The sequence below is a fragment of the Orbicella faveolata genome, unplaced genomic scaffold, assembly GCF_042242905.1.
Source record: "Orbicella faveolata isolate gen_17 unplaced genomic scaffold, um_ofav_v1 contig_1, whole genome shotgun sequence".
Taxonomy (NCBI): domain Eukaryota; kingdom Metazoa; phylum Cnidaria; class Anthozoa; order Scleractinia; family Merulinidae; genus Orbicella; species Orbicella faveolata.
In genome coordinates this window covers 8285637-8312500 of record NW_028301536.1, presented here as the reverse complement: position 1 = coordinate 8312500, position 26864 = coordinate 8285637, and the positions used below count along the sequence as shown (strand labels likewise).

The following is a 26864-nucleotide window of genomic DNA, read 5'->3' as shown; positions in this document are numbered from 1 at the left end:
AAGGGGGTGACTAGTAGGGCATTCTACTTTCCCGGCCAGACTAAAGAACTGACTCTATAGAAGATATCCCCGTATTATTGCTAACTAAAATTGCAGTAAGCTCGCTAATGAAGAGTGCGACATGCAGAGGCTTTTCTGGAATAACTTGAATGCCAATCTTAGAAGCTGCGCATTGACGCCACTTCAGCCAGCCACATCTGTATTTCTGCACGGTGGAAGGAGCCCTGGACTCCAGCTGTAAATGGAGAAGGTTTGGAACAAGCCTATGCAAAGATGGATTGACCAGAGAATTTGCATCATGCCAAATCCCCGATTGCAGAACGTCTACAAGAAATAAAATGAAATAAAATAAGAGTAAGCAAAAAACAAAAGGTAGAATAACATAAAAAAGGAGATACATAATACAAACAGAAAATGAGATGCCATAAAAACCATCAAAACTGCCCAAGAGATACTGCCAAATCAGGCAAAACACAATAAAATAGCAAATGCGGCAGAAGAACAATTTAGCCCAAAACGTGTACAGTCAAAACAACAATGCCAAATCTGGCAAGAGGTGCAAAACAAATGGAGGTCAAACTACTGACCAAAATGACACTGCCAAATCAGGCAAAACACAACGAGGCTAAACTAAAAGATCAGCAACAACAAGCTGAGGAGTAGAGCTGAAAGATAGGAGACGTGCATGGTAAACAAGGATGATAAAAGCTCACCTAAAATCTACCCGTAAGGCTAACATTCTGAATCTTGGGCAACCACAGAAGACCGAGGGACGTGCCTTGTAAATTTGCCTCCGGCCGGGACCTTCCAACAAGAGGACCTTCCAACAAGAGGTCCTTCTATACAAGGAAGCTCAAACACTCCCTTAACAAAAGACTTGAACTGGGAAGAGCTGTCATGCAAAAAGGGCCAAAAATAGGCTGAAGGCCACTGTGGGACGATCAAAGTGCTGTAACCTGCTTTAACAGAAGGCACAATGGCACTCACAGGAGGGCAGACCCAATTGCTCTTGTCTCTACAATCCTGGGCCAAGACGTCAACAAAAACAAAAAATGTGCAGAAGAAGGGGATGGAACAGCACCCTATCCCATTAGAGTTTCCCGTTTCCAAAAAGCAGCCCAGTTTAATTTCCTCAACCTGTAAAATTCAAAAAAGCAAAAAGAATGCTATGCACACACAAGTACACAGTGCAGACCTATTTTTTTTACATTTCTGACATAACTAACTCATCATCTTACAGTGGTAAAAATCTCAAAAGAAATCAATGTTGGAAAATTTTCGCACGCACATCGTTAAAGAGTTTAAAATGAGGATATTTTGTTTTTTGACAGAAATAGACTGGAGCCAAGAGAGTTTCTTGGCAACGACACTGTGGGTGTCATTTAGTTTCTTTTTTGATGTATACATGTATGTCTGGTGCCAAGTTTGAAGAACACTGCTCCAATATTTCCAGAGGTATTCTTATATTCAGTATTTTACCATTTTAGTTACAAACCTCATGAGATCATCACTTTCCTAATTAGCATAACACAAAAACATCAATATCTCTAAAGTGAAAAAGATAGTCCAAAAAGGAAAATGCCATTCCTCTGTATATTGAAAAGCCTTTCAAATAAGCAGCAATTATTATTATTTTTATTTCATAGGCACTTTAATTAAGAAGTGATGTTTAGATGTTTCATTCCTGACATCAATATGTGTCAACAATAATTACTTTGAGACTGAGAAAAGTTGAATGTTTTGATAAATTAATCTTATAAACATTTTGTGTATTGGGTTTGTTAACTTTGAGACAAAGCAATGGTTTCTCACCTCACGTAATTTCAAGACCAATTTTGTGTTTGGTTTAGTCTCACTCGACTGCTGACTGAGACTACTGGCGTATTTTTTCTGAGTCATTTTCCAGAAAATAAGCTACTTTTTCTTTTTTCTTCCTGCTTCTTGTACCTGTTCAATGCCTCAACAAGACTTTTTTGTACCTTATCTTTCGCCCAGTCACATGTCATATTATCTATATTCTCAAAACTTTCTGCCATTTGAAAACACAGAGGAAAAACTGTGTAATGACGACGTCATTTGTGCGTCTGGCCTCTAATAGATCATAGGCAAGAACCAATTAAAATGCCCAAATAATTTGGGTTATTATATAAAAGCACATACATATATGCACATACGCGTATACAGTATATGCGTGTATGCCTCATTAGTATGTATGAGCCAACTTATTGTTTCTTCTCTTAACAGGTTGTTGTTTCAATGGCTTAACAGCTTGCCGCAGAGTGAGAGAGAGTTTTATTAATTTTGAATATGCGTATACAGTATATGCGCTTACGCTTTCAGACTAGACTAGCTGAAACAAGCATTTTGCAATTGGGCACTCCATTGAAACAGAGAGTATTTTGCCATTAAATAGAAATTTGCTGCTTTCTGCAAAATAGGAGCAGGGATACATGCTCCAACAATTCCATCATCAAAGAGCAAACAATTTGTGCCATGTACAACCGAAAGTTTTTTGACAGAAAATGAACACAGTTTGTTCAAGCGACCTGCTGGCACATGCCAGATTACAGAACTTTTACTTGCTGAAAAAATTGTAAACTCAGTGTAAACTGCATGTCATGGAAACTTTGGTAAAGACTCCATTTTTCACAGAAGAGTATGTAACCATTAGAATAAACGATTTGTGCCAAATAGAAAGGTAGATGTCTTTTCAGTTTGGATGAGAGACTTATTCGGAACTAATGTAGTCAATAAACATTTAGCAAACAACTTGCTGATGCATCACAGCTGATACACAGAACTTTTCCTTGTAGAAAATTAGCTTAACATGAGTAGCACGCTATAAAAACTTTGATCAATAATTTTCATCAAGGAAAGACTATTTCTATTGTTTGAAGAACAATTTGTGTCAAACAGAGCGGGAGATATAATTTTTTCGATGAGAGATCTTATCGGAGTGCTTCAGACGATAAACGTTTTGCAAGCAACTTGCTGACACGTACCGATACACTCAACCATAGCAAATGGCTGATGAGTGTGTGTACGGGTGAAGTGTATATATCCATATTTTGCACGCAACTACAAGGAACAAACCCAACTTTTACCACGGGACTCTGTAAAATAGATATTTTTCTGCAAAGACTGAAAGAGAAAGTTGCTACCACATGTATACATGAAGTGTTTTGATCAAAATAATAGAAATCATAACATCCCCTCTGGGCATACCCCAGGCATTGACTAGTTGATATGCCCTGGAGGGGAGAATTTGATGTTACTCTACAGAGCACTATAATGTAAAGGGCAAGGTACAATTCTTGACTAACTAACTAAGTAACTAACTAAGTTCCCTGATTATTTTGTTTGTTGTGTTATCCAGTCCATCATTCTCATGTACCTGTAGTTACTGTAAATTTGTTGTTCTTTTTACCTTTCCTGTTTAGAATTATCATGGCTGATCAACAGGTCGAAATTCTCCAAAAACTGGAGAAGATGGGTAACCTTGAGTCTGTGGTTACAGAACAAAAGATAAGGATTGAGAAACTCAGGACAACTTATGAAACTTTAAAAGCTGAACATCTACAGCTACAAGATGTGAGTTATAAGATAAGGTGTCCTGTACCTTGAGTTCATACATGAGCTACTTAGTCAGACATACTGTAACAGTCATTATAACTGGAATTGTTGATGTGATGTACCATCTGCATCCTGTGCGCTGCAATACAAATAATAAACTTTAAAAACTACAGTTGTACTTCATCCAAATGAAAGTTACAGCCTTACTTATAGTGTTTCTGTGTTCGTTTAGTCAAGACAACCTATCACGATAGTTTGTCGTGATGGATGATCTACATGTATCTGTGCCTGTATTTATACACAGACCAATGATCAGAAGAACTACTCTACTGTTCTTTGCCAAGGTTTGTTCCAGATGCACTGTAGATGATTTGTCTCATACAGTGTAAATCGAGCCAGTAAGTGAATATGAAATGTATTTTTGAAAGTGCTCACACCATAAAATGTTACATGTTTGTCAAAAGCTTGTGTTACATGTGGCCCTTGTGTTTCTATCAAGTTATGGAAGTACAGGCTTAGCACACACTTTCTTAAAGGCTGTCCAGTGTAAGAGACTGCTTTCAGTTTTTTAAAGGTTTAAATTTCTTAGCTCAATGATAGGAAACAGAGAGAAATTGAAGAAGCAAGAGAGGAGATCAAGAAAATCCAGGAACAAAGTCAAGAAGCTGTGCAAAGGATGAGGGCTGAAAGAGACGTGAAGATACGAGAATGTGAAGAGATCAGAGCACAGGTCAGTTTCTTTCATGTGAAAGTTTTAACCCATTGACTCTTGTGCTGGCCGTAACCGGCCGTGACGAGCCTTAGCCTTTGTTCCAATTGGCATCATCTATCCTCAACTTCTGCGGGAGGAAAAGATATTTCCAATGGTTCTCAAAATTTTGATTTCTGTACATGCTTGAGCAAAACTGTGGTAAAACGTGATGCTAATGGAAAGAAAGGCATGCTGTCATGTTGCAAATGCCTTTTTGAGTAGATTGGAGTTAATTTGGCCCATATCCAGCCTGAAAATCTCCAAAATGTCCAAAAAATGCGGTTTTGGCAAAAAGCTCCGGGAGTTAATGGGTTAAAAGGATACATTGTATCTTTGAGAATCTTTATTTGTCAGATATTCAAGGTTGCATTGATACATGTATGGTATTGTTAGACGCTTCTCTACAATGATCTTTCAACATTGTATGCCTGTAATAATTAAGTTATTCTTTAAGATTCCGGTGGAATTTTCATCAAATCTTTGAAAATTGTGTAGAATCCTTGCAAAGATCTCATCATTCTGTGCATATGTACAAGAATCTTTGCTATGAGATCCTCTCCAAAATCTCTGCAAGCTAATGGACCAGTGAGTTTTTAGATCCACAGCTGTCCTAAAGCAGATATGTCCAGGATTGAACGCTAATGAGATTCAAATTCCTTATAATAAGCATCACAAAGTGTCCTAATCGGTAAAAAGTCACTAAAACACACACAATTCTGTCAAATATGAGTAATATGAAAATGTCAAATAACCCTGCCAAATATGAAGTACTAATTAAACAATGTACTTGCATTCAATCCTGGACATTAGTGTCCTAAAGGGCTGTAACCCATAACACCCGTAACACATGTTACGGGTGAGTACCTGTATGCTTGATTTTCCCTTGATGCTATGGGTGAAATTGGTTGTTGATAGAATTCACCCACAATGTAATGGGTGTGGAGAATAAAGCTATACCTAAAACTTATTGACAGCCCTGAGATCTTACTAAGGGTTTTTTAAGGACCTTGAATTCCCTTTTAATCTTATTTTACCTTTGGCCAGTCTTTGAAGATCTTTTCATTCTACAATCATTTATAAGACTCTTTGACTACCAGTATGCTAATGGAAGGATAAATATGTATTCTGTGATAGTTTTGAAACTGTCTGTGAAGAGAAGGGTTGGAAATTTAATAAAAAGAGTCATTTTGTCAACAAGTTTCCATGTAGAAACATGTTTGCTCATGAAGTATTTTGGCTGAGTAATAAGATCTACTGCATAATTTGTAGAAACATGTAGAACTGAACATTGTTTGCTCTTGAAGTGTTTTTGTTGACTAATAAGGACCACTGTTATTTTTAGTTTCTGACCTTGCATTGTGAGGTCACAGGCAGCTTTTGTCAGTATATCAATCATGTAACGGTTTTATTATAAAAACAAAATTGCAACTCCATACGACTTGCTTTTTATTTGCTTTCAAAAGCCTAATGTATTTAATTTATATTATACATTTAATACTTTGGGTAGATAGATAGATAGATAGATAGATAACCTTTATTTTAAAACGATGAGTATTAAAGCTACATGAGCTTGTGGGGTCGTTTGCAATTAACTAATCGCTAAGTAACTAAAAACTAAAAACTAGGGGTATTTAAAGAAAAAATGTTTGAACTTAAGTCAGCGATATATACAATAAGAGATTGTCAGCATAAGTTTTTAAGTATATACAAAGTCATCTTTTCTAAAATTACAAGTGGATGCAGACGTTATCTTAAAGCTGAATTCATTAAAATTAACTAGAAATTTGAGCTTTAGCCTAAGGTCACGATATGGAACATTTTTTGTCAGAGCACTACAGTTGTTGGTCACTGCATTCCACAGGACTGAGCCTCTGAACGCGACAGAGTCTTTCATGTAACGTGTGTTGAAGCGGGGAACAATTAAAGAAGCCCAGGTCCAGGTTGAATAATTTGTGGCCCGTTTCTTAAAAATCAGATCGATTAATGTGACAGGTAACCTATCGTGAAAAGCTTTATGAAAACAGATAAAAATGGCTGATTTATAATAAATAGACAGAGTGGGCCATTGGGCCCGTTGTAGGACATCAACAGAAGCCATGTCTTTCGGCAAGTTAAAAATAAGCCTCACAGCCCTGCAGTGGAGTCTTTCCAGGAACTGAAATAAGTCGTAGTTGCAGCAAGATCCCCATAGTATAAGACCATAGGTCACTGAGGGCAAAATGACCTTAAAATAGAGATCCTGACGAACGTTCCTAGGGAGAAATCTCGAGTGGTTAAAATCTTGCCCAAGCCAACAATGTAGAGTAAAAGTAATTCCATGAACCTGTGTACATGAACATTATTTCATTGTTTTGTTGGCAATTGAGAATTGCAGTGGAGTTTTCTCATTTACTGGTCACCTACAGCTTGGTTGACTGGCTTGAACATGTTCCGTTTACTGAGGCTCTTTTTAAAATATAAGGTTATGACGGCACAGTAATTTCTTGAAGATAATTCTGCCCATCATGTAACAGTCAACAGAATTGCAACTCTGCAGAATTTTACTTGATTTTTATTTGCTTTCAAAAGCCCACATATAATAAAAATTATTCATAAACATGTATAATACATGTATAACACTTTGGGTTAAAATCTTGCCCAAGCCAACAATGTGGAGTGAAAGTAATTCCATGAACCTGTGTACATGTCATTTATTAGTCACATACAGTGTGGTTGACCCTTGAACATGTTCTATTTACTGGGGCTTTTTTTTTTTTTTACAATATACAGTAAGGTTATGAATGCAATGTAATTTTTTGAAAATAACTGTTATTAAATATTTTCAATATCTTGCAGGTGGTTACTCCTCAGAGAATGGAGCTGTTAAGGGTGAAGTTACGGGAAGAAGTTGAAGGACCCTACAAAGAGGTACAAATTAATGTACATGTACAACGTACACCCTTGACATACAAGAAACAGCACTTAACAGTAACATGAAAATTAATAATGCTAAAGCACACTTTTTACATACAATACAGATTGAATGTAAACCCGTTGACAATATATAAGTACAGGTATGTATGATGTAGCTGGTGTTCCTGGTCTGATGAAGAACAGATGAAAATAACCTGTTCAATAATATTATTTTTTACAATAACTGTGTAATTTCTTGCACGCTGATTGGCTCATTTTTATCATCAATAAGAATACAGACGGATAAAATTTTAATTGATACAAGCCTTCAACAGTTCAACTTTCAGTTGTCAAACTGTCAACATTTTAACCAATGGGATTTAATTGACTTTTTTAAGTAGCCAATCAGAAAGTGAAAAAATCTATTGACAATGTTCACGTCATTTTGAATAAAATTCACTTATCTTTGTTTATGGCAAGTTTACAGTGTCTTTTCCCTCATTTATTCCCGGCATTTGACCATTTTGGGGTCTTGTTATTGTAAAAAACAAATTGATGTCAGTTTTTTATGCATCTGTCCTCTCATCGGGTCGTGGTTCCACAGTCACTTTCATTGACAATAATATGATGCAATTTATCATCAATAAGAGGGCAGATGCATAAAAAACTGATGTCAATTTGTTAAATTGAGTTCACTTTATTAATCATGAACATGATTCATTAGGGCTTTTGCTACTCAAAGTCCTTTCCATTTCATAAACTGCACTCAGACATGTACATGTACATTGGTACAATGTATGTTTAATGCCTTATACATGAATGTGAGCCACTTGTATAGTGTTTTCCAAAATACATAAAGCATTTATTCTTACTGTAAAAACAGAGATAAAATTAGCTGTTTTTCATTATCTTTATAGAGATATGAATCAATGGAAACTGAAATTGATAAGTACCGAAGGTGAGTTACATGTAGACATTACAGGAATGTCAGATTTTTAACCACTTTTAACCTACTGTAGGTTGTCTTAAGTAAGTGTCCATGAATCCATTGGTTCTGGTACTAGAAATTAAACAATTTATTATTATTATTATTATTATTATTATTATAATATTAATTGTCAAATTAGAGGTCCCTGAACATCTGAATAGTGCATTGTAGTTTCAAGGAACTACAGACGTGTAAACCTCCAGAGAAGTAAAATTATGGAAAAGAGTGATTGTACAGATTATACAGTCATATGTATAAATCATCAGCAGCGTGGCTGAGTAGTTAGGGCGCTGGACTTGAAATCTGAAGGTCACAGATTCAAGCCTGCTCCGACCACTAAGCTGGAGTTGTTCCTTGGGTAGATGCTATTTCAGCTCCTCTGTTATGCTAGCTTTTAAAATTAATAGCCAACTGCTCTGCCTCCTGCCAGTTCGGATTTTTAAACCTATAATTGTGTTTAGTTGATTTATTTGTTTCTTTTAGTGCGAGTGGCATGCCCAGGAACTAGCTAGGTGTAGCTAAGCACATTGACCACTATAAACAACAACCTTTGGACATTTTTTTTTTTTTTTTGTAAAATGGCAAATTTGAAAGCGGTGACCAATGTTTTCAAGCTGTGCCATCCATGCAAGCCCCTCATATTGATATCGTACATTGCAAACATTACAGAGTCTGTGAACTAAGAAGTCTTGTCAGGTTACTGTATGGTCTGTAATACATGTACAGTTTACCTTACATTAATATACAAATGAATGAATAATATTAAGGTAACCTCAGGCAATTTGTCAGTAAGAAAATGTTGTTATGGTTTTCCAATAGTGACTTCAACAAGCTACGATATGATTATTCCTTCCTGAAGTCTGAATATGAACATGAACAGGTTAATAGATCTTTAATTGTCATTATTACATGTAGTCTTCTTCGAAAGTTAAGAGCATATACTTGTAAGATCTAATAAAGAATTCATCTGTACATGTACAAAATACCAAATTCATGGTGCGTAAAGGAGTGACACTCTACAGGGCTTGAAAAAACTTGAAATCCATCTTGTCCTTCGGACAAGTAGCTCTCAAATTTTGCTTGCCCTGGGCAAGTCATAGTTTACTGTCTTTCTTTTACTTACATGTATTTGGCAGACAACTAGCCTAGGCCCTTGCCCATTGGGCAAGCGAGAATGAAACTTACTTGCCCTACAGGAGAATCCACTTGTTCCATAGTATCATGTCAACCCTGTCAACCCGGGGTATGCAATCGATGGAAATCGATGATCGAAAAACCAATCGATCAATCGATATCAATCGATAAAATTAGTTAATTGGTATCGAGTGGTATCGGTCAATCGATCATCAATCGATAACCACACAAAAACCGTTCATCGATTGCATCAATTGGCACAGCAACCTCGAACCTGTCTGATCATCCGCCATTTTTAGGAAGCCCAGGGGACGAAATTGTTAAAATAATTCCGACCCAGTCGCAAAGAATATACCCCGTTGCACGTGTACTTGAATTACCCACTTGCCCGTCATTGCCTTTCCGTGTCATTCTTCCGTGTCTATGCAAGAAGTCCGGGAAGAGGCTTTACTGAATATAAGGTGCATCGCTAAAGGCTATCATCTTTGCTGTTTTGAGATGAACGTCCGTGAAGTATTTACTGCTGACAAGAAAAGAGGAGAACGCGGAAACGCGTTTAAAGTTGTTAACTAAGCGAGAACGGGAACAAACTTTTGAGTTTTCAAAAGAAGATGAGTACCTGTGGACGGGGCGTTGAAGAGAAAGAAGAGAGTCTTGTTCTCCTGTTAACGTTCAAAGGATTAAACTGAAATCTGTTAACAATTGCTGCGTACAAAGATGGGATATTTATGCGCCGATTCCTTCAATGCGCAACCAATCAATACCAATCGATATCAATTTCTTCATCGATTGTTATTGAAAATTGATACCCATCGATAACCACATGAATCTTCGCCATCGCTTGGTCATCGATTATCAATATCAATCGATTAATCGATATCGATTGGCATTGATTGATATCGATTGTCATTGATTATCGATGTCATCGATTGGATACCCCGGGTGTCAACTAATGATCAACTCCCTTAACGATCAAAAAAAAAAAAAATTAAGCCCAGTTTTGCATGCTGTTTATAAGTCTAATTTTGTTTATCTACACTTTGTAGCAACTAATTATGATTTGAGCTACATCAGAACATGCTTTACAGATTAAAACGAAGGTGTAGTTGGCCTTTATACACGTGGGATGGTTTCAGTAAGATTAAGAAGTATGGCTGGTGTATGGTCAGGATGAAAACAGCTGGCCATTAACCCATTATAAGACGTGGCCTTTAGCGTAGTCTGTTCAGTAACTGTGACAAATTTTTTTGAGTATTGATTTGAACAAGATCTTTCCATTTGAAAACTGTTAAACTTACAGATACATGTATTGTAAGGCTGTGTGGCAGGTGTTCCCTGCATATAGCTACAGAAAACGTGGAATCTGAAACAGGTGTACTTTTAGACCTCTTTCCTTGAAATGTGGCATGATAACTAAATTCACATGGAGAATGTGCTTTGTAGTTTTATGGGGGTGGATGCAGTCATGATACCCCTTGATTTTTGTTTTCTAATCATGTTATGCAGGACTTTCTATATTTTATAACTTTATCTAATATTTATTTAATACCCTTCTGCTAAAACTCAGGCACAACACAAACAGATTATTGAAGAGCTGCAAGCTCACCACGACATGGAGGTACAGTGCGTTTTGATTTTTTCTTCTTTGTTTCTTGGTGTCAGTTAGTGTGCCATAATCATTCTGGTTTGTGGTACTGTGAAGTATCCAAATTTGAGTGTTCTTGATGTGCACTGATCTGTACCAAGACCTACAGCTGTAATTAATATTCCTTTACTATGGCTCTCACTCTTGGTTAGTCAAGACATAAAAAAAATCAATCAAAAAACAAATACCTTTCTGTTCTGGGAATGAATACTGTAATATTTGGTTTGAAGATGACATCACTCAAGAAAGAGAGAGATTCACTAGTGCAAAAATTGCAGCAAGAGGGACCCACAGATGTACAAAGGACAAGAACATTACAAAGAGAAAATGCTCAGGTGTGTTCATTTAATTTACTCAAAAAAGCAACATATTGAAATAAAGGTGCTCTGCAAGAATAACGTACCATTACAACTTACAGTGTCAGGTTTTCCATTTTCGTGGTTCACAACATAAGTGTTTGGTAAGGTACTTTAAATTCCAATTTATGCCATGTACTGCAGGTGTACATGGTAACTATTGTCCTGGTGTGCTTGAATTTATTGGTAACTGTATTGGAATTTGCTATCACAGCTTCACATGAAGATCAAGGGCCTTTTGAGTGAACTGGATGAAATCAGAGCACAACGAGAAACAGCTGGCTTACAGTCTGACCATGTAAGGGTAACAACACAGGTTTTACATTGCAGAGAGATACAGGGTTCCTTTCTCGTTAACATGCAACAAAAGCCAAGTTTACTCTTATTAGGGAATTTGGTGAACTAACGAGAGAAGCGTAAGCATGGCTTGTAGTGTAGTTGAGAACAACTCTAGCCCCTTGAGTTGTCTCCAAACCTCCAAGTATGTCCATAACTTGATGGATGCACAGAATGAATGGTGTCTTTTATTAAAAAGTACCAGTGATGAACAATAAGTTATAAACAACTTTTGTTTGTTATTGTAATCAAAATTCTTGAAATACTGTACACACTGATTCAAACGTTAGGAAGACCTTTACTATTGTTCTCTATATCCAATATTACACTATAATGTATTTTTTTTTTTGCTGAGAGGAAACAAAAAAAGTCTGCTTTGTAGCAACAACATATTTCGCACACTTGGGTCTTTTTACAGGGCATGAACATGGTCATGGAGGTGCACACACACCACTGATTTAGACCAGATTGCCTGCTATGGTCACGTTTTTTGTTAATTCTGTTAAAAGCCATGGTGCGGTTTGTCTCCCAGTTTCATGGAGGTCATGTCTTCAAGACTTGTCGCCGTTTGTTAAGGTGCAGGGCATGTTGTTGACATTGCATCTCGGTAGCGGGTCCCATTGTAGTTAATGCATTCAGATCAAAAATCCTCAAATATTTGGTGACATACATCATCTCCCTGCTCTGACCTACATGTAATCTTTGTCTGTGCATTAATTTTAGTGCAATGTGAAGAGTTTGAAAGGAAACAAGATTGGATAATTTAACAATACGCAATTTTTATTTTGGACCTGTTTACCTTTAGGTATCCAGATTGCAAGCAAGGCAGCTGACAGAAATGACTGCTAAGTGTAAATCTCTCGAGGTACAAAATGTACAGTGATTATGTTGCAGGCTAGCTTACACATGTAACTTTTATACCTAACTGGTACAACGATGTGACCAGCAATTGTAATGACATTGTTTTCTTTTTTTGTAGACTGAGCGTGACTCTTTAAAGCTACAATGTCAAACTTTACAGGAAGAATTAGAGAAAAACAATGAAGCACAGGTTAGAATAAACATGTCTATTAATACAGTATGTAAGATAAGGTACTTTGTTGTTCATATACATATTGAAGTGTGCAAAGTTGAACACATTTATCGTTATGGTCCTTCCGTATTCACCAATCAGAAGTGTTGCCACTGAACCATTGGAGATTCTTGGGAGAGTGTGGCCATGCCAATACAATTAATGAGCATCAAATTAGTTAAATAAAGCTGGGTACTGATCATAAACATGATTAAATTTGTAATTTGGTGTTAATTTTTTACAAACCAGTGCTTTAACAAATCAGAGAAAAAGATATTACACTGCAGTTAGCTACCCAGATTTATCAGATGAACTGCATTATTCATTGTTTGTTGTTATACATGTATGATACCCACTGTTTAACACTCATTGTTTAAATGTAGAAGTAAGCATTTTTATTATTCTGACTTATGTCGTGTTTTTGTGAATAAGTATGCGATTGTTTTGGTGTTTTTAGGATGAGATGACGACAGAAATAAACAGACTGGAAAAAGAGACTATGTCACAGAAAAGGTAATGAGAAATACATGTATTGCATCATGCATATACATGTATCTTAATTTATACCATGCCATAGAAAATACAGCCAATCAGAATACAGGAAAGCTGTTGCTTATTCGACGGTATTACATCCAACCTTCCCATCATGCACTGCGCGTATGTCACACTGATTGTGCTGGCCACTGTACTTTCTATGGCATGGTATAAAATAGTTATGAATGCTCTCTCATATTATACCATGGAATGTCCTACTTGTCACTTGTATTTTCTTGATATACACACTCGCTTAAAGACTTGTGTGTATACCGAGAAAATACAAATGACTCGTGGGATATTCCATGGTATACCACTCAAAAGTGTTGCGTAACTGGTATATTTTGCAAAGCTGCTGCTGAACATAATTGCATTTTAACGATTCTTACTTCCTGTTCTCAGCCAAATGGAAGAAATGTCACACAAACACAAGGTCGAATTGAGCAATTTAAAGATGAGGTTTGTTCATTTGTTCATACATGATAAACTGTCTGTTTACCTTGTTGAAAAGACGATAATTTGCTGTTTATAAGAAGGCCTAATGATTTGCAGGAACACATTTTAAAACCTGTCAGCGTTAACAATATTTTCACTCATGGTTGGCATGTCAGCTTTGAGCTCATCAAACTTTAGCACAACTGGTAAAACATATAGGTATCGTACACATGTACAATGACTTCTGATCTTGGGTGAGGCAAGTATTGGTTGAGTTCCCTTCAGTGCAAGTTTTTTGAGCAAGCCAAACGTAAAGAGAGAATAAGCCCAGCGGAAGTGATACTCTGCATGTTCAGTATTAATAGCAGATTCCATGACCCAACTTTCAGCAAGCAGAATGGACATTTGATCATTGACCAGTTTGTCAGTAGAATAAACAGATAATTATACTGACTCTGTCTGATAATCAACACACTTTTCATAATAAATTGTCCTAACGATAAAGGTTTAACATGATGAGATAAAACAACAGTAATATTACTGAGGATCAAGCGATACTTGCAGTTACACATGTATGGTTAAAGTAGTATTTCTCACACTCACTGCATTTCATGTCTTAGTTTAATGAAGAACAAAGGAGACTTAGAAAGAGACCGTGATGAACTGAAAGCAGAAATTGAAAGTCATAACAACAAAGTTCAGGTTTTAGAAAGAACAACAGAACATCTAAAGAAAATAATTGATGAAAAGGTAAGTAACATTCAACTCTAGGGTAATCTCACCAATGTACAGGCACAAAATGCAATCACAACATGCTTTGGTTTTTACCACAGAGCGTTTTAATTTTGTTGTTGTTTAACATGTAAAATTTCTCAGCTGATGAGTTATATTGTACTTAATGTCATTACATGTATACATTTCTATACTGAACATCCAACTCAGATCCATTTATAGAGTTAAAAAAGGCGCTATCATAAGCAGTTTCTACAGTTTGTGACGGTTTAAGGTTCCCAGCAATGGGATGCAAAATATGAATTTCTGGTCATTGATTGAGTGAGTTCAGTTTAAATCCAAGGTGCATTAGATTCAAACTGATGGTAAATTACTGAGATCAGGACAGAGATACCCTCTCTTGAGACACAGTAAAATTTTAAAATCTTATTGTTCTCGAGATCATTGTAATTGCGTTGTTGAAAGTTTGTGTTGCTGAGTAACTACATGCTGTTTAACCAGGAACATGAACTGAGTAAACGTGTGCAGTCAGCAAGAGAAGCAGAATGGGAGAAAATCACTCAGCTCGAACAAGCGAAGCTTCAGGTCAGTATAATGGAATAATATGGTTCAACAGTATTCTATGTGTTTCACAACACTCCCATTCATACTCAGTTGAAACACATGTAAGATTTGGGAATAATGATTGACCAACGGACTAAGCTAAGATTTCCGTAGATTAGGGGAGGTCTAACGGTACGACCCACACGATGATTGTGGAGGGGTGGGTCGATCCCTTCTCCGCGCTTCGCTGTGTGAACGGAGTGAACGAGTCGCCTCCGTATTTGTTGTAGAGCTATTAGGGACCTTACGATACGAGGACGGGAAGGCCAGGACGGCAACGGCAGTGGAAGCGGGAAACTTTGGCGGGTCCCGTCGTGTCGCCAAAAACGAAATGCTTAAGACGTGCATTTTCGCAAAGGACAGCGACGTCAATAATTCGAACCTCGCGCAAGCTATTCACAGAAGCAATGACATCCATTAGACTATAAAAGAGATGGTAGAAATCTTATCCTATTAGGCTTAAACGATAGTGAACAGCGATGCTGAATTTCTTTTTTTTACAATGAAGCGAAGCAAACATCTGTCAATATTTTAATAGAGAATCCAGAATTTCCGTATGAAAAAATATTAAGCGAACAATCTGATCGACCTGCTTCAGATGACATTTTACCACCAGAGCGTTTGAGAATTCTCTCGCCGAAGAATCCTGACTTTTGGTGAACGTTTCAATTTCCATCTGTAATTGTAACAAGCATTATAAAAATAAAACAAACGTTGCATCAAGTTCCGGGTAGTATAAAAAAACAACTAAACATCAGTTTGAAAATGTGTATTTTATTTGCTCGATAGATGCTCTATGGCATTTATTCGTACAACATTTTATCGACTGTACTTACACTGATGTATTCTCAATGCATACAGTTTGTATTGAACTTGCACACTCGTGATAGCGTCTGAACAGTGACTGCAGAAACACAAACGAACAGACGAGGAATAGTTTTATTCACATTTTCGTATCTCAGCGTAGTATTCTACACTACAATCACGAAAAATGTGAACCTTATTAACATTCCTATTAATATAACTGAAAATAAAGTCGATTGGAACAGTTATCGGGGCAAAACAAGTGCAAAATACTCACGTTTTCGATATGACGGCTAGTCGGGTGAAATGGCGTCCTCGACGAGATGAGGACGGCTGAGAGATGAGTCGAGAGTTCTCGTGCGCATGCCCGGTTGAGTTAATTTACTTCCGGTAGCCGTCCTAGCTCGTTCCGTCCTGATATCTTAAGGTGCCTATTATGTGACCAGTGCAAAGAATGCTTGCTTAGTCGAGAATACTGCAGTATTGTTACGTATTTCAACTTTGCATATTACTATGAATGTTTTGAATAGTATTTTAAAAAGAAGCGACTTTTTAAAACATTTAGTTGTAAAAAATTTCGAAAAAACTTTTCTTAAAAGCATTTAAGAAATTGGAAAAAAAAACGGTAAAAAAAAGTACAGGACGTTTCGACGTTCTCGGACGTCATTATCAAGTAAAAAAAAAAAAACAGTATGAATATACTATGAAAGCAAGAAAAACAATAGTTCATTAAAAAGAAAGGTAACATAAAAATATGCTACAAGCTAAATAAAGAGTTTAGCACTGATGGAACCACTCTGAGTGTTAGGGCTAGGCCTCAGTTCTTTGATGAATAACCAGGAAGTTCTAGCTTATGTTACCTTTCTTTTTAATGAACTATTGTTTTTCTTGTATTTATAGAATATTCATACTGTTTTTTTTGACTTGATAATGACGTCCGAGAACGTCGAAACATCGTGTATTATTAAACCGCTTTGAAAAATTTCTTAAATGTTTTTAAGAAAAGTTTTTTCGCACTTTTTTTATAGCTAAGTGAATTGTATTGCAATGAAAAAGAATACTCGAAAGGATTTTCCTTTTGATTTTTTTTTTTAACGTCATTGATTTTGTTGCTTTGTAATGTTAAACTGGAAGGTGGCTCAGAAATAAGCTCATGGCAGCTCAGCGGTACATAACTGAATCTCTCTGTATTTCTTTTTTTCCCTTTAGCTCGAGGCTAGTGTGGGACAAATGGAAAGGTATTGATCTTACTTTGCAATAATTGACAGTCTCTTAACGGCAGTGAATCGATAAGATGCGAACAAAAAAAAACCAAGGAACTTTCAAAGGGGATTGATTTGGTGTTAACTTTGCAAGAGAAGTGACATTTACAAAAGATTTCATTGTTAGTAATTCAACCCAGACTATCTTAATCTTTGTGTTAACGCAGAGCGAAAGTGGACGCTGAGGCTGCGTATCATGTTCAGATTGAGAAACTTGAAGACCAGCTCAGATCGGCCGCAGAGGTCAAGGTTTGTTAAACTGTATGCTGGCTTTTGCGTCTTACGTTCTCGTCAGTGGAAAAAGATAGCAATTCTGTTACTTTCTTTTCAGACAGTCAAATGTATCTGATTAATTTACACAAAAAGCAGTGATCAGAACTACATGTATGTAATTAAAAAATGTTGGCATTGTTAACATCCAGCCATCTTTCAATGACAATACTTGTCAGAGCTCAAACTCATTAAGAACTCATCAAGTCATCTTTAAATTGAGTCATAGTTATCCTGACCTTTCCTGGTACTTGATGATTTTATATTACCTTTTACTTCATACATGTAGTCTTTATTTCAACCAGGAAGACAAAACATTTGAGACAATATTTCACCTGATCACCAGGCAATCTAAATTACTGTACGTCAGAATTACTTTGCTACGCGTCGTATTTCCAGTACAGGTCTCGGTGTTCAATGGAAATCGAATGAAATACTGACTGACATCGAAACGAGAGAAGAGCTTATGTTCAATGTGAGACATGATTAACGAGTAGACTGGAGTTAGCGGCGTTTGGCTTCATCATTCAACGTTAGTATTGTTGTTTTGGTGATCATAAATCACTGTTTCATTTCAAATAGAACTTAGCAGAGAAGGAATGCAATCAAATGAGGACACAACTTCAAGAAACACGGAACATAGCGGATGACCTCGAGAAGGTTGGTAAATACAACTGTTGAAGAAGCACTGGAGTCATTCGTATTTCATCACTTGAGATATCATAATTCATGGTGATAAATTGTAAAGAAAGAGTTCAATTAGGTCTTGGCCACATCACTCAAGAACACGAATATAATGTTAAAACGAAGGTCAACTTCCCTGTGAGGTTTTATAAAAGTCTGCATACGAGCCAAGTGGCTCATCAGGCCGGAGCTTATCCCAGTTTTAGTAGCATGAAGCGACTAGGAGTATTTCTACTCCCCCCTGGATGGGATGCTAGTCCATCGCAGGGTTACCCCCCAGCGTTAAATTCGCCGGTACCCATTTATACACCTGGGTGGAGAGAGGCACTGTGAGAGCAAAGTGTCTTGCCCAAGAACACAACACAATGTCCCCGGTCCGGGATCGAATCCGGACCGCTAGATCCGGAGTCGAGCGCACTAATATGAAGTTTTAAAAACACCACGTAAATAAATACTGCCATATTTTGCTCTTAACAGGAAAAATCGCGAACACAAGAGTTAAAACAAAAACAGCAGCAATTACAAAACCAGTGTCAAAGGTGAGGTTTATAATTAATATAGCAGTATTAGTGTAACAAGGAACGAGTCACCATAGATATTCACCTATACAAGAAAAGAAATGCGAGCCTGATGGGCTGTTATGCTTGGAAACAATCTTTTTGTTTGATGCTAAATTCTTTTTACGCTCTTCACCAGAACAATTTATTTTACAAACAGTCTGAAGCAATGAAGTAACGTAGCAGGATTTTTCTTCTTCCAGTCTCTTGAGCAATGAACAGCAACTACTGGCAGCAAACGAAAGACTTAAAACATCGCTGGAGTTACTCAACGATGAACTAAGTAAGAATTTACTTGACAATGTCATTTTGTCTTTGTGCAGTTAATGGCAATGCTCTGGTGTTGCATCAGTTTTGTCTGACTGTATACTCTGTATTCAATACTCACTGTTGTCAAGTACATATCTCCATTTGTAACATTTCTATTCTATTCTGTATGTTTGTTTAAGGTATTGCAAGATCAGATCTTCAGAGACAGCAAGAGGAAAGTCGGAGCAGTCTTGAACAGAATAGGTATTAATTAATATACGGTATAAATTAATACTTATTAATAAATAAAAATCAATAGAGCGGTTTTCAATTGAGTGTCGTAAAACCAAAACCAAACCAATTACTTACCAATTAGACTACTCAGCCAATCTCAAACCATAGTAAAACCAAAACCAAAACCAAAGTAATTGCCTAATTACTTTCGACACTCAATTGAAAACCGCTCTAAACAAATAAATAAATAAATAAATAAACAAATAAATAAATAAACAAATAAATAAACAAATAAATAAATAAACAAATAAATAAATAAACAAATAAATAAATAAACAAATAAATAACAAAAGATAACCATATCGGTGGAGAAACACTTTAAGCTAAATCACGTGACAGCTAAAACTAATATGGCTGTTTGTTGACAAGCAGTGAGTGTTTCAGAAGAAGGCGGGGGTATTTCGCGGTCATTTATTAGTGTTTTAAACATAAATGTGCATGTTAGTTGCAATTCTCCAAAAGTGCGACCAAGTCAGTTGTTGGATATACATGTACTACAGCAACAAGCCTTCGGGGGTGAGACATTTGCAATAATTACCTAGAGAACTTTCGTGAGTGCGCTCCATACGTGTAGAGCGAAAGGACTTTTCTGTTAGAATTTCTGCCTTTTAAACCAGGTTTTAGTCAAGTTGTTGTTGTTGTTGTTTTCAAATTGTTGGTACTTTTTCTTGTTTGCCATGGCGTCATTAACGTGGCTCGACCTGTATACGATACGTGATAAAGTATGTTAGATTACAACCTCCCTCTAATGCTTTAATCCTGCTAACTAGAGAGTGGGGATCTCCGTGACACTTTTTATGTCTTGTTAACATGGGAGGATTACTGTGCTAAGAGAAATTGAGTTTTCATTTAAAAAAGTTTATTTCATTGTTTACTTTTTGGTACTCAGGCAACAGTGGAAGGACGAAAAGAATGCATTGGAAAAACAGATAACTGACTTGGAGAAAAAGCTAAAAGGAAATGAAGAAAATTTAAGGAAACGTGAAAAGGAGTATAAAAAGGTATGGAAGGCGAGAAGATTTCATGTAACCTTGTAAAATCAGTCTGTCTGTTGTAGCTTTGTATGCGACTCTTAGAATAGTATGCTGTGACGTCATGGTTACTTTGTTCTTTTTCCTAAGAAAACAAAGAGTGATTCATAGATAGGTAGAGAGCCTCTAAAGCTTAAGGCTTCGATCACTACGACTGCTGCAAGAGAAGTCCATGCAGCTATCGTTGCGATCATATGGAAACAACTCTTTGAACAGCAGTCGCAATGATTGTTGCCGGGATAGATTTCTCTCCAGACATTGTAGCCATCGTTGGGATGAAAGATATACCAGAGTGCATTGCATCGCTGTTTGATCCAAGCCCTGTCGGACATTGTGTTTTAATATTGAAAGGACTCGTGGTGATCTTATGCAAACCAACCCTGAAGGAGCTCAGTCACGGTTTGCACATTTTGAAAAGTTTAGCCTAAATTTTTCAAATTCGTCGTTTGCAATCCGTGTCAATCTTCGCCATCCGTGTTCCTTTATGCATGGTTTAATATTATCTCTTTGATGTTTTTCTATCTGAGTAAACTATTATTTTAAAGTTTCCTTCCATGTAAAGGAGATTATGTACGTGGCCAAAAGAAAAAGACAAAACACCGTGACTGAGCTTCTTTAAGAAATCAACTGATACGCCAGGCAGTTTATAAAGCACATATCTTATCCTGTTTACAACTGACAGATTGTCTTTATAATATTGAAAATTTTTCAGCCTTCGAGTAACTCCCTGAGTTCGTTTCAATGTTGTTAAATGTTTTCTTCTCCACAGAAATCCAAGAAACACAAAGAAGAAATGAGTCAACTTCACGACAAGATGCAAGTTTTAGAGGCAAAAGAAGAACAACTGAAACTGGAGAGAGATTCAGTCAAGTAAGTGCTTGAGCAACATATATCATTATCGTGTTACTTTTGATGGTTATCGTGTGATCTTTGTTTCACAGTATTCCTCGTTTGCTTTTACTAATGAACAAGCTCGTCAGATTGCTTAAAACAGATTGATTTTTTAAAATTACTTCAAACTACTCTATACCAATATTTATTGAGAGAACTTTGGTTGCTCGACGGATTGATCATGGAGCATTTCTTTTTTCTTGCAGAAAACATTTGGAGCTGGAGAATGAGAAGATAAAGAGACAGTTCGAGAAGGTACAGGTGTAACTATTGTAATGTTGTAATCTGTTAAGGATTTTATTAATTCATTTCTATTTTTAGTTGCTTAGGGCACCCTTTGATAACAGCATTTGCTGACGGGTTTACCCTGGTTAAATTAAAATATGTTCTGATCATTATTATTAGAACTCAATGAAAAGTCAGAGTTCTTTCCTTTTCTTCGTTCTGGTTAAGGCGGTGCTCCAAATGAACTACATTTCATATGCAGCTACATTTCATTATCTTTAAAGCTAACTTTATTATAACAAAATTCACATGCTGGTTTGCCTGGCGGCTTAGCAACTCAACATACATCGTATTTGATGTAAATAACCCTAGAATTTCCTTCTTATGTTAGCCCTAGAAAGGTTAGTTTTTTAACCTAGTCATAGATTTTAATAATTGCATCTTTTAGTTAGGTTTTTATTCTTTTTAATCATATGCAATTGTACGCGGATTGAGAATTCTAAATTCTAAATGCGCAATAAGAACCTTATTATTATTATTATTATTATTATTATTATTATTATTATTATTATTATTGTTAAAATGGGACCTCTAACGGCAATGACAAATTTTCTTGAATTTGGTGGAATTCGTTCCAACGACATCCCAATTAAATCATCATTCCTCTACAGACTGAGATATGAGGCCAAACGGTAGAAAGTGGTGGGTAATTAAGCGGGTAATTGGCGGCGAGGCCTTATACCTTCTGAGGGTTCCTTTCAAAATTTCCAATGACTGGAAACGTAACTATTAAACTGCTACACTCAGCTGCTAAACACAAGGCTTTGTTTCTTTTTTCACAGTTCAGGAAAAGACAGAATCGTTTCAAGAGTGTTCTAGACAGTAGCCAGGGTATTGGGTTGGCGTTTATTCCTACTTCTAGTTCACCTGTACCATTTAACACCTCTGTAGATCAGGTAACTTTACATGTCATCAGTTTACTGCTGTTCCCAGCAAGGTTGTCCAACAAAAGAGTGTGAACAAGCTCAGTATTATCATAATTCCCTTCAGCTTTGTTGGTTTACTACCTCCTTTACCGTGGTTTCATCGAAGCTCGCGTGTTTCATTGCGAAGGATGACAACAGGTATCCATGTTTTCTCTTCCATCAAGCTGAAACGCCGTGAACGTCGATGTAGCGGCGGCGGTATGCCATCACCAACCGTAATATTGTTCGGTATGACACTGTTGTACACTTTCTTTGGACCCTACACGATATAGCTCTGGGCAGCCCAAGGTTATTGTATTAATGTAGATTTCCTTGTGGTTTTCTTCTGTTCATTTATTTCCTTTATGTGGCATAGTGAGGGAAGTTTGTGTTGTACTATTTCCTTCCCCCGCGCGCCGATGAAATTGGATTTCTTAGCTCGTGTTCTATTGAGATCAACCGTTTCAACCGCAACCGGTTTGAGTTGATACGGTTGACGTTTCTCAGTAGAACACTTTTCCAACCGTTTTCGGTTGAAACGCGGTAATTCCTGGGAATAGCCCTTACGTGAGCTACAATCACGCGACATAATCACGCAAATGCTTTTTCAACCTGGTTTGCGTCCGGTTGAAAAAGTTGATCTACCAAACCAACCGAAAAGGGTTTTTTCCTAATGGAACACGAAAAAACCCAACTAACGGTTCATCCCAATGGAACATAGCCTTAGATGTAGAAGTCTTAGTATTGTGAAGTAAACAGAATGATCTTCACGGTTCTATTTGTAATTCAAGCGATTGTAAGAAGCCTGAAGGAAAATCCGTACTGCTCTGCCAACTGAGCTATTGCCTATTTCATATGTTTTAGTGTGAAGAATAAAATGCCACGTATGATACGTAAATCATAGACACAAAGAGACATCCTGCACCCTTGGTTTCTTTTAGGATCGACAGCAACGTGATATCGTAACAGTACGGGAACGACTTGAAGAGCTTGAGGAGAACCAAAAACATATCAGCGACTTATTGACGAACTCAGAGAGACCCACAGGGGACATGAGTATCAGCTAACAGCACGCTGCTGATGTAATCACCATGCCTCGAGTCGACACTATAATGAAATACTGTATTTATTCCTTGCTTTCCAAAGGGAGAATAGACCAATTTCGATATATTAAAATTCAGCGTAAAACAATAGACCTCAGTACGAGGCTCTGGGAAATAAATACAGAGTTTGTGGGGTTTATTCCAAGAGCCTCGTTCTGAGGTCTGTTGTTAATATCTGGAAATTGGTCTATTTTCAATGAAAGATCAGAACGTGTTTGTAATACATTCAGTGCTGCAGTTCTTTTGAAAAATGTGTAACATTTTTATCAAAGCGTGTATGATTTAAGAAAAAAGAAAATGGAGTGTTTTAGGTTCATTTACGCCAGCATTAGCATTAAAATATGAAATGTATTTTATTTTTTACAGAATCACACTTTTGTCTACATGTTGATCACTGTTTTTAAGTGAACCCTATTTAGTGTTTTCACATGACGTAACTGCAGCCATGTTGATGTTCGCAAACAATAGAATTTCTCCCAATTTATACAATTTTACCAGAGAACGTTTTTTACCTCTTTTAGAATTTCTCCCGTTCGGGAACAAGTTCTTTCCTCATGTAAACATTTCCTATTGTCTGGGAACACCAACATGGCCGCCATGGCCCCGTCCACACTTATGCTTTTTCGCCAAAAACGCCGCTCATCCACACTACCGTTTTCACAGTCTTCCACGTCGAAAACGCTGCTGTGAGAAAACAGAACAGCTGCCATTTTCACATGCGCACGGGATGTAAATGATGTCGGCGATTTTCGTTGTCCATACATTACATATACGATAAGGCTCATATGTTTGAAACGTCTTAACTTCGGACAGCGTTTTTTTTTTAATGTATGCGCTTTTTATGAAAATCAGAAAGAATGTGCTTTCAAACCCATTAGTAGCCACTCGGGAAACGCTTCAATCTGATTGGCTGAGCCACTGCACGCTATCAGTCATTATTAGTGATGAGTGGCTTGCTGTAGTCAATAAAATGGCAACGTTTCCTCGTTTCTCCGAAATTTTGAAGGAGGTCTCGGAAATAAGGACACTCTTAGAAACTGATGAGCGCGCGTACACAACGGCAGTTTGGCAATTCAGTCCGCGCGATTTTTCTAAAAAGTTCAGTACCAAGACGAGAAATAATTGAACACCGTTATTTGAAGCGGCTTCATCAACTACCAAGCGCGGTTTTTGAGTGTCGAAAAGTCATTGGTTCTGTATTGCTACGCTACACAATTGGCTTAAAAGACTCGCGCCTCTTTTTTATCCAATCAGATGTAAAACCAAAGCCAATTGCGCCTCGTTCGCACACTTTTTCCTTGGCTTTGCGTCAGCCAAATGTATTTAATTTAAGTCTTAATTGGTTCAATGGATTCTCTATGCTCTATCATTTCGTAGAAATCTCGAGCTCATTAAGTTTTTTGTTAACTAAGGCTAAGTAGAAAAATACACATTACCATTAGTTACGATTTAAAGGAATAAAGTTACGTAATCGTGTCGGTATCCCGAAATTAACAATTCTTGAACAATATGAGCAAATAAGGCTAACAATAAGGGGAAAGTATCAAGCATTCCACCATAAGTTCAGCTCGCCTTTTTACCGAACTGTTATGCAATGCTAAACTGTTACCATTTCATAGCATAGGAAAGTGCCTTTCTTAACCTCTTCTTGAAAAATGTCATAATTAAGACGATAACTTTCCTTTATCGCTTTCAGTGGTGTCGCCAACACTACTGTTTCTATCCCAGCAACCTTCACTAGAGGAGTGCATTCGTGACATGGAATTTTCGTGACAAAGATAATACCCCCCGTGACGTCTGTTGTGTTACGCATGAGAAGTGCATGTTGTTCCGCGTGAATGAAGAATGGATATTTTTTGTCCCGTTCTTGATCAGATAGATTATGAAAGTCTTCTTCGATTACTTCAGAAGGAAATCCATTCCATCCAACCGCCATTACGTCATTGTTCTTCATGATGGCGCAACCCACGCCAGTTTTCGGCTCAACAGTCCGTTGAATTGTCATCATTGCTAACCCAAGCATATGTTTAGCAATCTGTTCTTCATGGAAATTATGTTCGGGATCGAAAACTCTAGTAGTTCCCTCTGGAAAGCTGACACCGGTTCCTTCGCTGTGTGCAGACAGCTTCAACTTCGAATGCTTTAGAGGGAGATAAATTTGTGTAAACCATTTCGCAAGGTTTTGAAAATCATTGTATGTTTGTTCAATTGAACTGCCCGTCATCCGCCTCGAGCTTTCCTCGTTCCAAAATCTCTCAGACACCAGTCGGTGGAACTCTTGAACATCGTTCAACAATATCCCATTTGCTAGCAACTCTTGATCTGACATCAGTAAATCTGTCTTCACTTGAGGGAAGTAAACACTTTGATAAATTGGACCAGCATCAAATAAGACCCGAACTCGTTCTTCTTCTTTCGTAGTATGGCGATACTCCGGCTCAACAGGCGGATAAGAAACTGCAGTGATACCAGCTTGCACCAAAAGCTTAGCACAGTACGTACATGGCTTCCGTGACAAGAAAGCACTGCAACCCTTGACTCTGTCGTGAAGTTTCACAAGCAAGCCAGCTAATCCATGCACACCGTCGCGACTGTGGTCCACTGCCAGAAGACGGCCGTTTTCTTGTGCGAGGACGCATCCGACTTTCCTATAAACGTCCTTAATTTTACCTGAATCTGCTGTAGTTTCCCTGCTTTCTACTGGATCAAATTGTTCCACAGTGTGTTCCGGGAACATTTCCATCCACATTGCTAAAGCTAAATAAAGAGATTCAGCAGTGATGCCCGTATTTACACGTCTTGTTGACTGATTCAACATTTCGTGAGTTCGTAGTCCAGAACTAAGCTTAACTTGCTTTCATCTTCGCAACAAATGGCCACGCAATTTCAGTGAAGTATTTTCCTTGTGTAAATATTACCACATATTACAGATGTCCCAGTCCTACCCACTCATTCAACTGGGCAATGAACCGTCCTGAAAGCCGCCATCTTGTCCGGACGCGAGTGAAATCTGGCGAGAGGACAGAATATCACCCCTCCCCTCCTAACTCCCCTCCCCTACCCCGCCGTTAAGTTTTGTCTCGACGAGGAAGTTTCTCTTGCTGAGTGAAAGCACTGAAATGTGGGTTTCGACAAAACACTGAGCCCCGGTCAACTGACCCCCTACTGACCCCCCTACTGCCCCCCTATAAAATCAATGAGAAAATGAAAATTAAAAAAGCCCAGAACTATCAATGGGACCGATTCAAGTTCACCAATAAATTTAGCTTACCTGAAACTTCCACGATGACGGACGCGTTGCAGATTTCCGACTCTCTTGTTCTCCTTTGACTGTTTAGTGGAGGTTTTGTTTACGGAAAATTGAGCACAGAATAAGCTTGAATATCATCAAATATTGTTTTCGTTCGCATTGGAAATTGAAGCAAAGGGAAACGCTGACACATGAGCAGGCTCGCGAAAAGAACTGTGCATGGACTTA

General features: G+C 37.4%; 2 protein-coding genes, 1 long non-coding RNA gene and 1 pseudogene across 4 annotated transcripts in view; 1 reads left to right on the top strand and 3 right to left on the bottom strand.

Annotated features, from left to right (window-relative positions):
• LOC149117924 (uncharacterized) overlaps window positions 1-1899 on the bottom strand; it is a 2581-nt pseudogene extending 682 nt beyond the window's left edge.
• The window catches only part of LOC110064440 (centrosomal protein of 83 kDa-like), a 32727-nt gene extending 8985 nt beyond the window's left edge, over window positions 1-23742 (top strand). The window contains exons 2-26 of one of the 2 annotated variants that reach the window (XM_089287763.1): window positions 3441-3591; window positions 4163-4303; window positions 7160-7231; window positions 8134-8174; window positions 9024-9084; window positions 10906-10956; window positions 11214-11318; window positions 11554-11637; window positions 12481-12540; window positions 12655-12726; window positions 13205-13260; window positions 13684-13740; window positions 14337-14466; window positions 14950-15033; window positions 17065-17093; window positions 17285-17366; window positions 17970-18047; window positions 18549-18610; window positions 18832-18911; window positions 19078-19141; window positions 20061-20172; window positions 20972-21072; window positions 21300-21348; window positions 22161-22274; window positions 23225-23742. In XM_089287763.1, coding sequence (XP_089143889.1) covers window positions 3448-3591; window positions 4163-4303; window positions 7160-7231; window positions 8134-8174; window positions 9024-9084; window positions 10906-10956; window positions 11214-11318; window positions 11554-11637; window positions 12481-12540; window positions 12655-12726; window positions 13205-13260; window positions 13684-13740; window positions 14337-14466; window positions 14950-15033; window positions 17065-17093; window positions 17285-17366; window positions 17970-18047; window positions 18549-18610; window positions 18832-18911; window positions 19078-19141; window positions 20061-20172; window positions 20972-21072; window positions 21300-21348; window positions 22161-22274; window positions 23225-23350 — 2055 coding nt within the window. In that variant the 5' untranslated portion in view covers window positions 3441-3447 and the 3' untranslated portion in view covers window positions 23351-23742. The remainder of the gene's footprint in view (window positions 1-3440; window positions 3592-4162; window positions 4304-7159; window positions 7232-8133; window positions 8175-9023; window positions 9085-10905; window positions 10957-11213; window positions 11319-11553; window positions 11638-12480; window positions 12541-12654; window positions 12727-13204; window positions 13261-13683; window positions 13741-14336; window positions 14467-14949; window positions 15034-17064; window positions 17094-17284; window positions 17367-17969; window positions 18048-18548; window positions 18611-18831; window positions 18912-19077; window positions 19142-20060; window positions 20173-20971; window positions 21073-21299; window positions 21349-22160; window positions 22275-23224) is intronic. The other variant, XM_089287769.1, reaches the window with a different exon arrangement.
• On the bottom strand, window positions 15806-16212 carry LOC149117923 (uncharacterized). Its single transcript, XR_016206651.1, has 2 exons — window positions 16133-16212; window positions 15806-15955 (listed from the first exon to the last, which is right to left on the bottom strand). It is a non-coding gene; the product is annotated as an uncharacterized LOC149117923 (long non-coding RNA).
• LOC110064441 (dCTP deaminase-like) lies at window positions 23715-26413 on the bottom strand. The gene has a single exon (XM_020771498.2). It carries the CDS (start codon window positions 26202-26204, stop codon window positions 24984-24986), a length of 1221 nt encoding a protein of 406 aa, XP_020627157.2. The 5' UTR covers window positions 26205-26413; the 3' UTR covers window positions 23715-24983.
• Window positions 26414-26864: the final 451 nt, after the last annotated feature.

Bases quoted from the DNA above. Each gene is read 5' to 3' on its own strand.
- LOC110064441 (XM_020771498.2), bottom strand. From the start codon at position 26,204: ATGTTGAATCAGTCAACAAGACGTGTAAATACGGGCATCACTGCTGAA.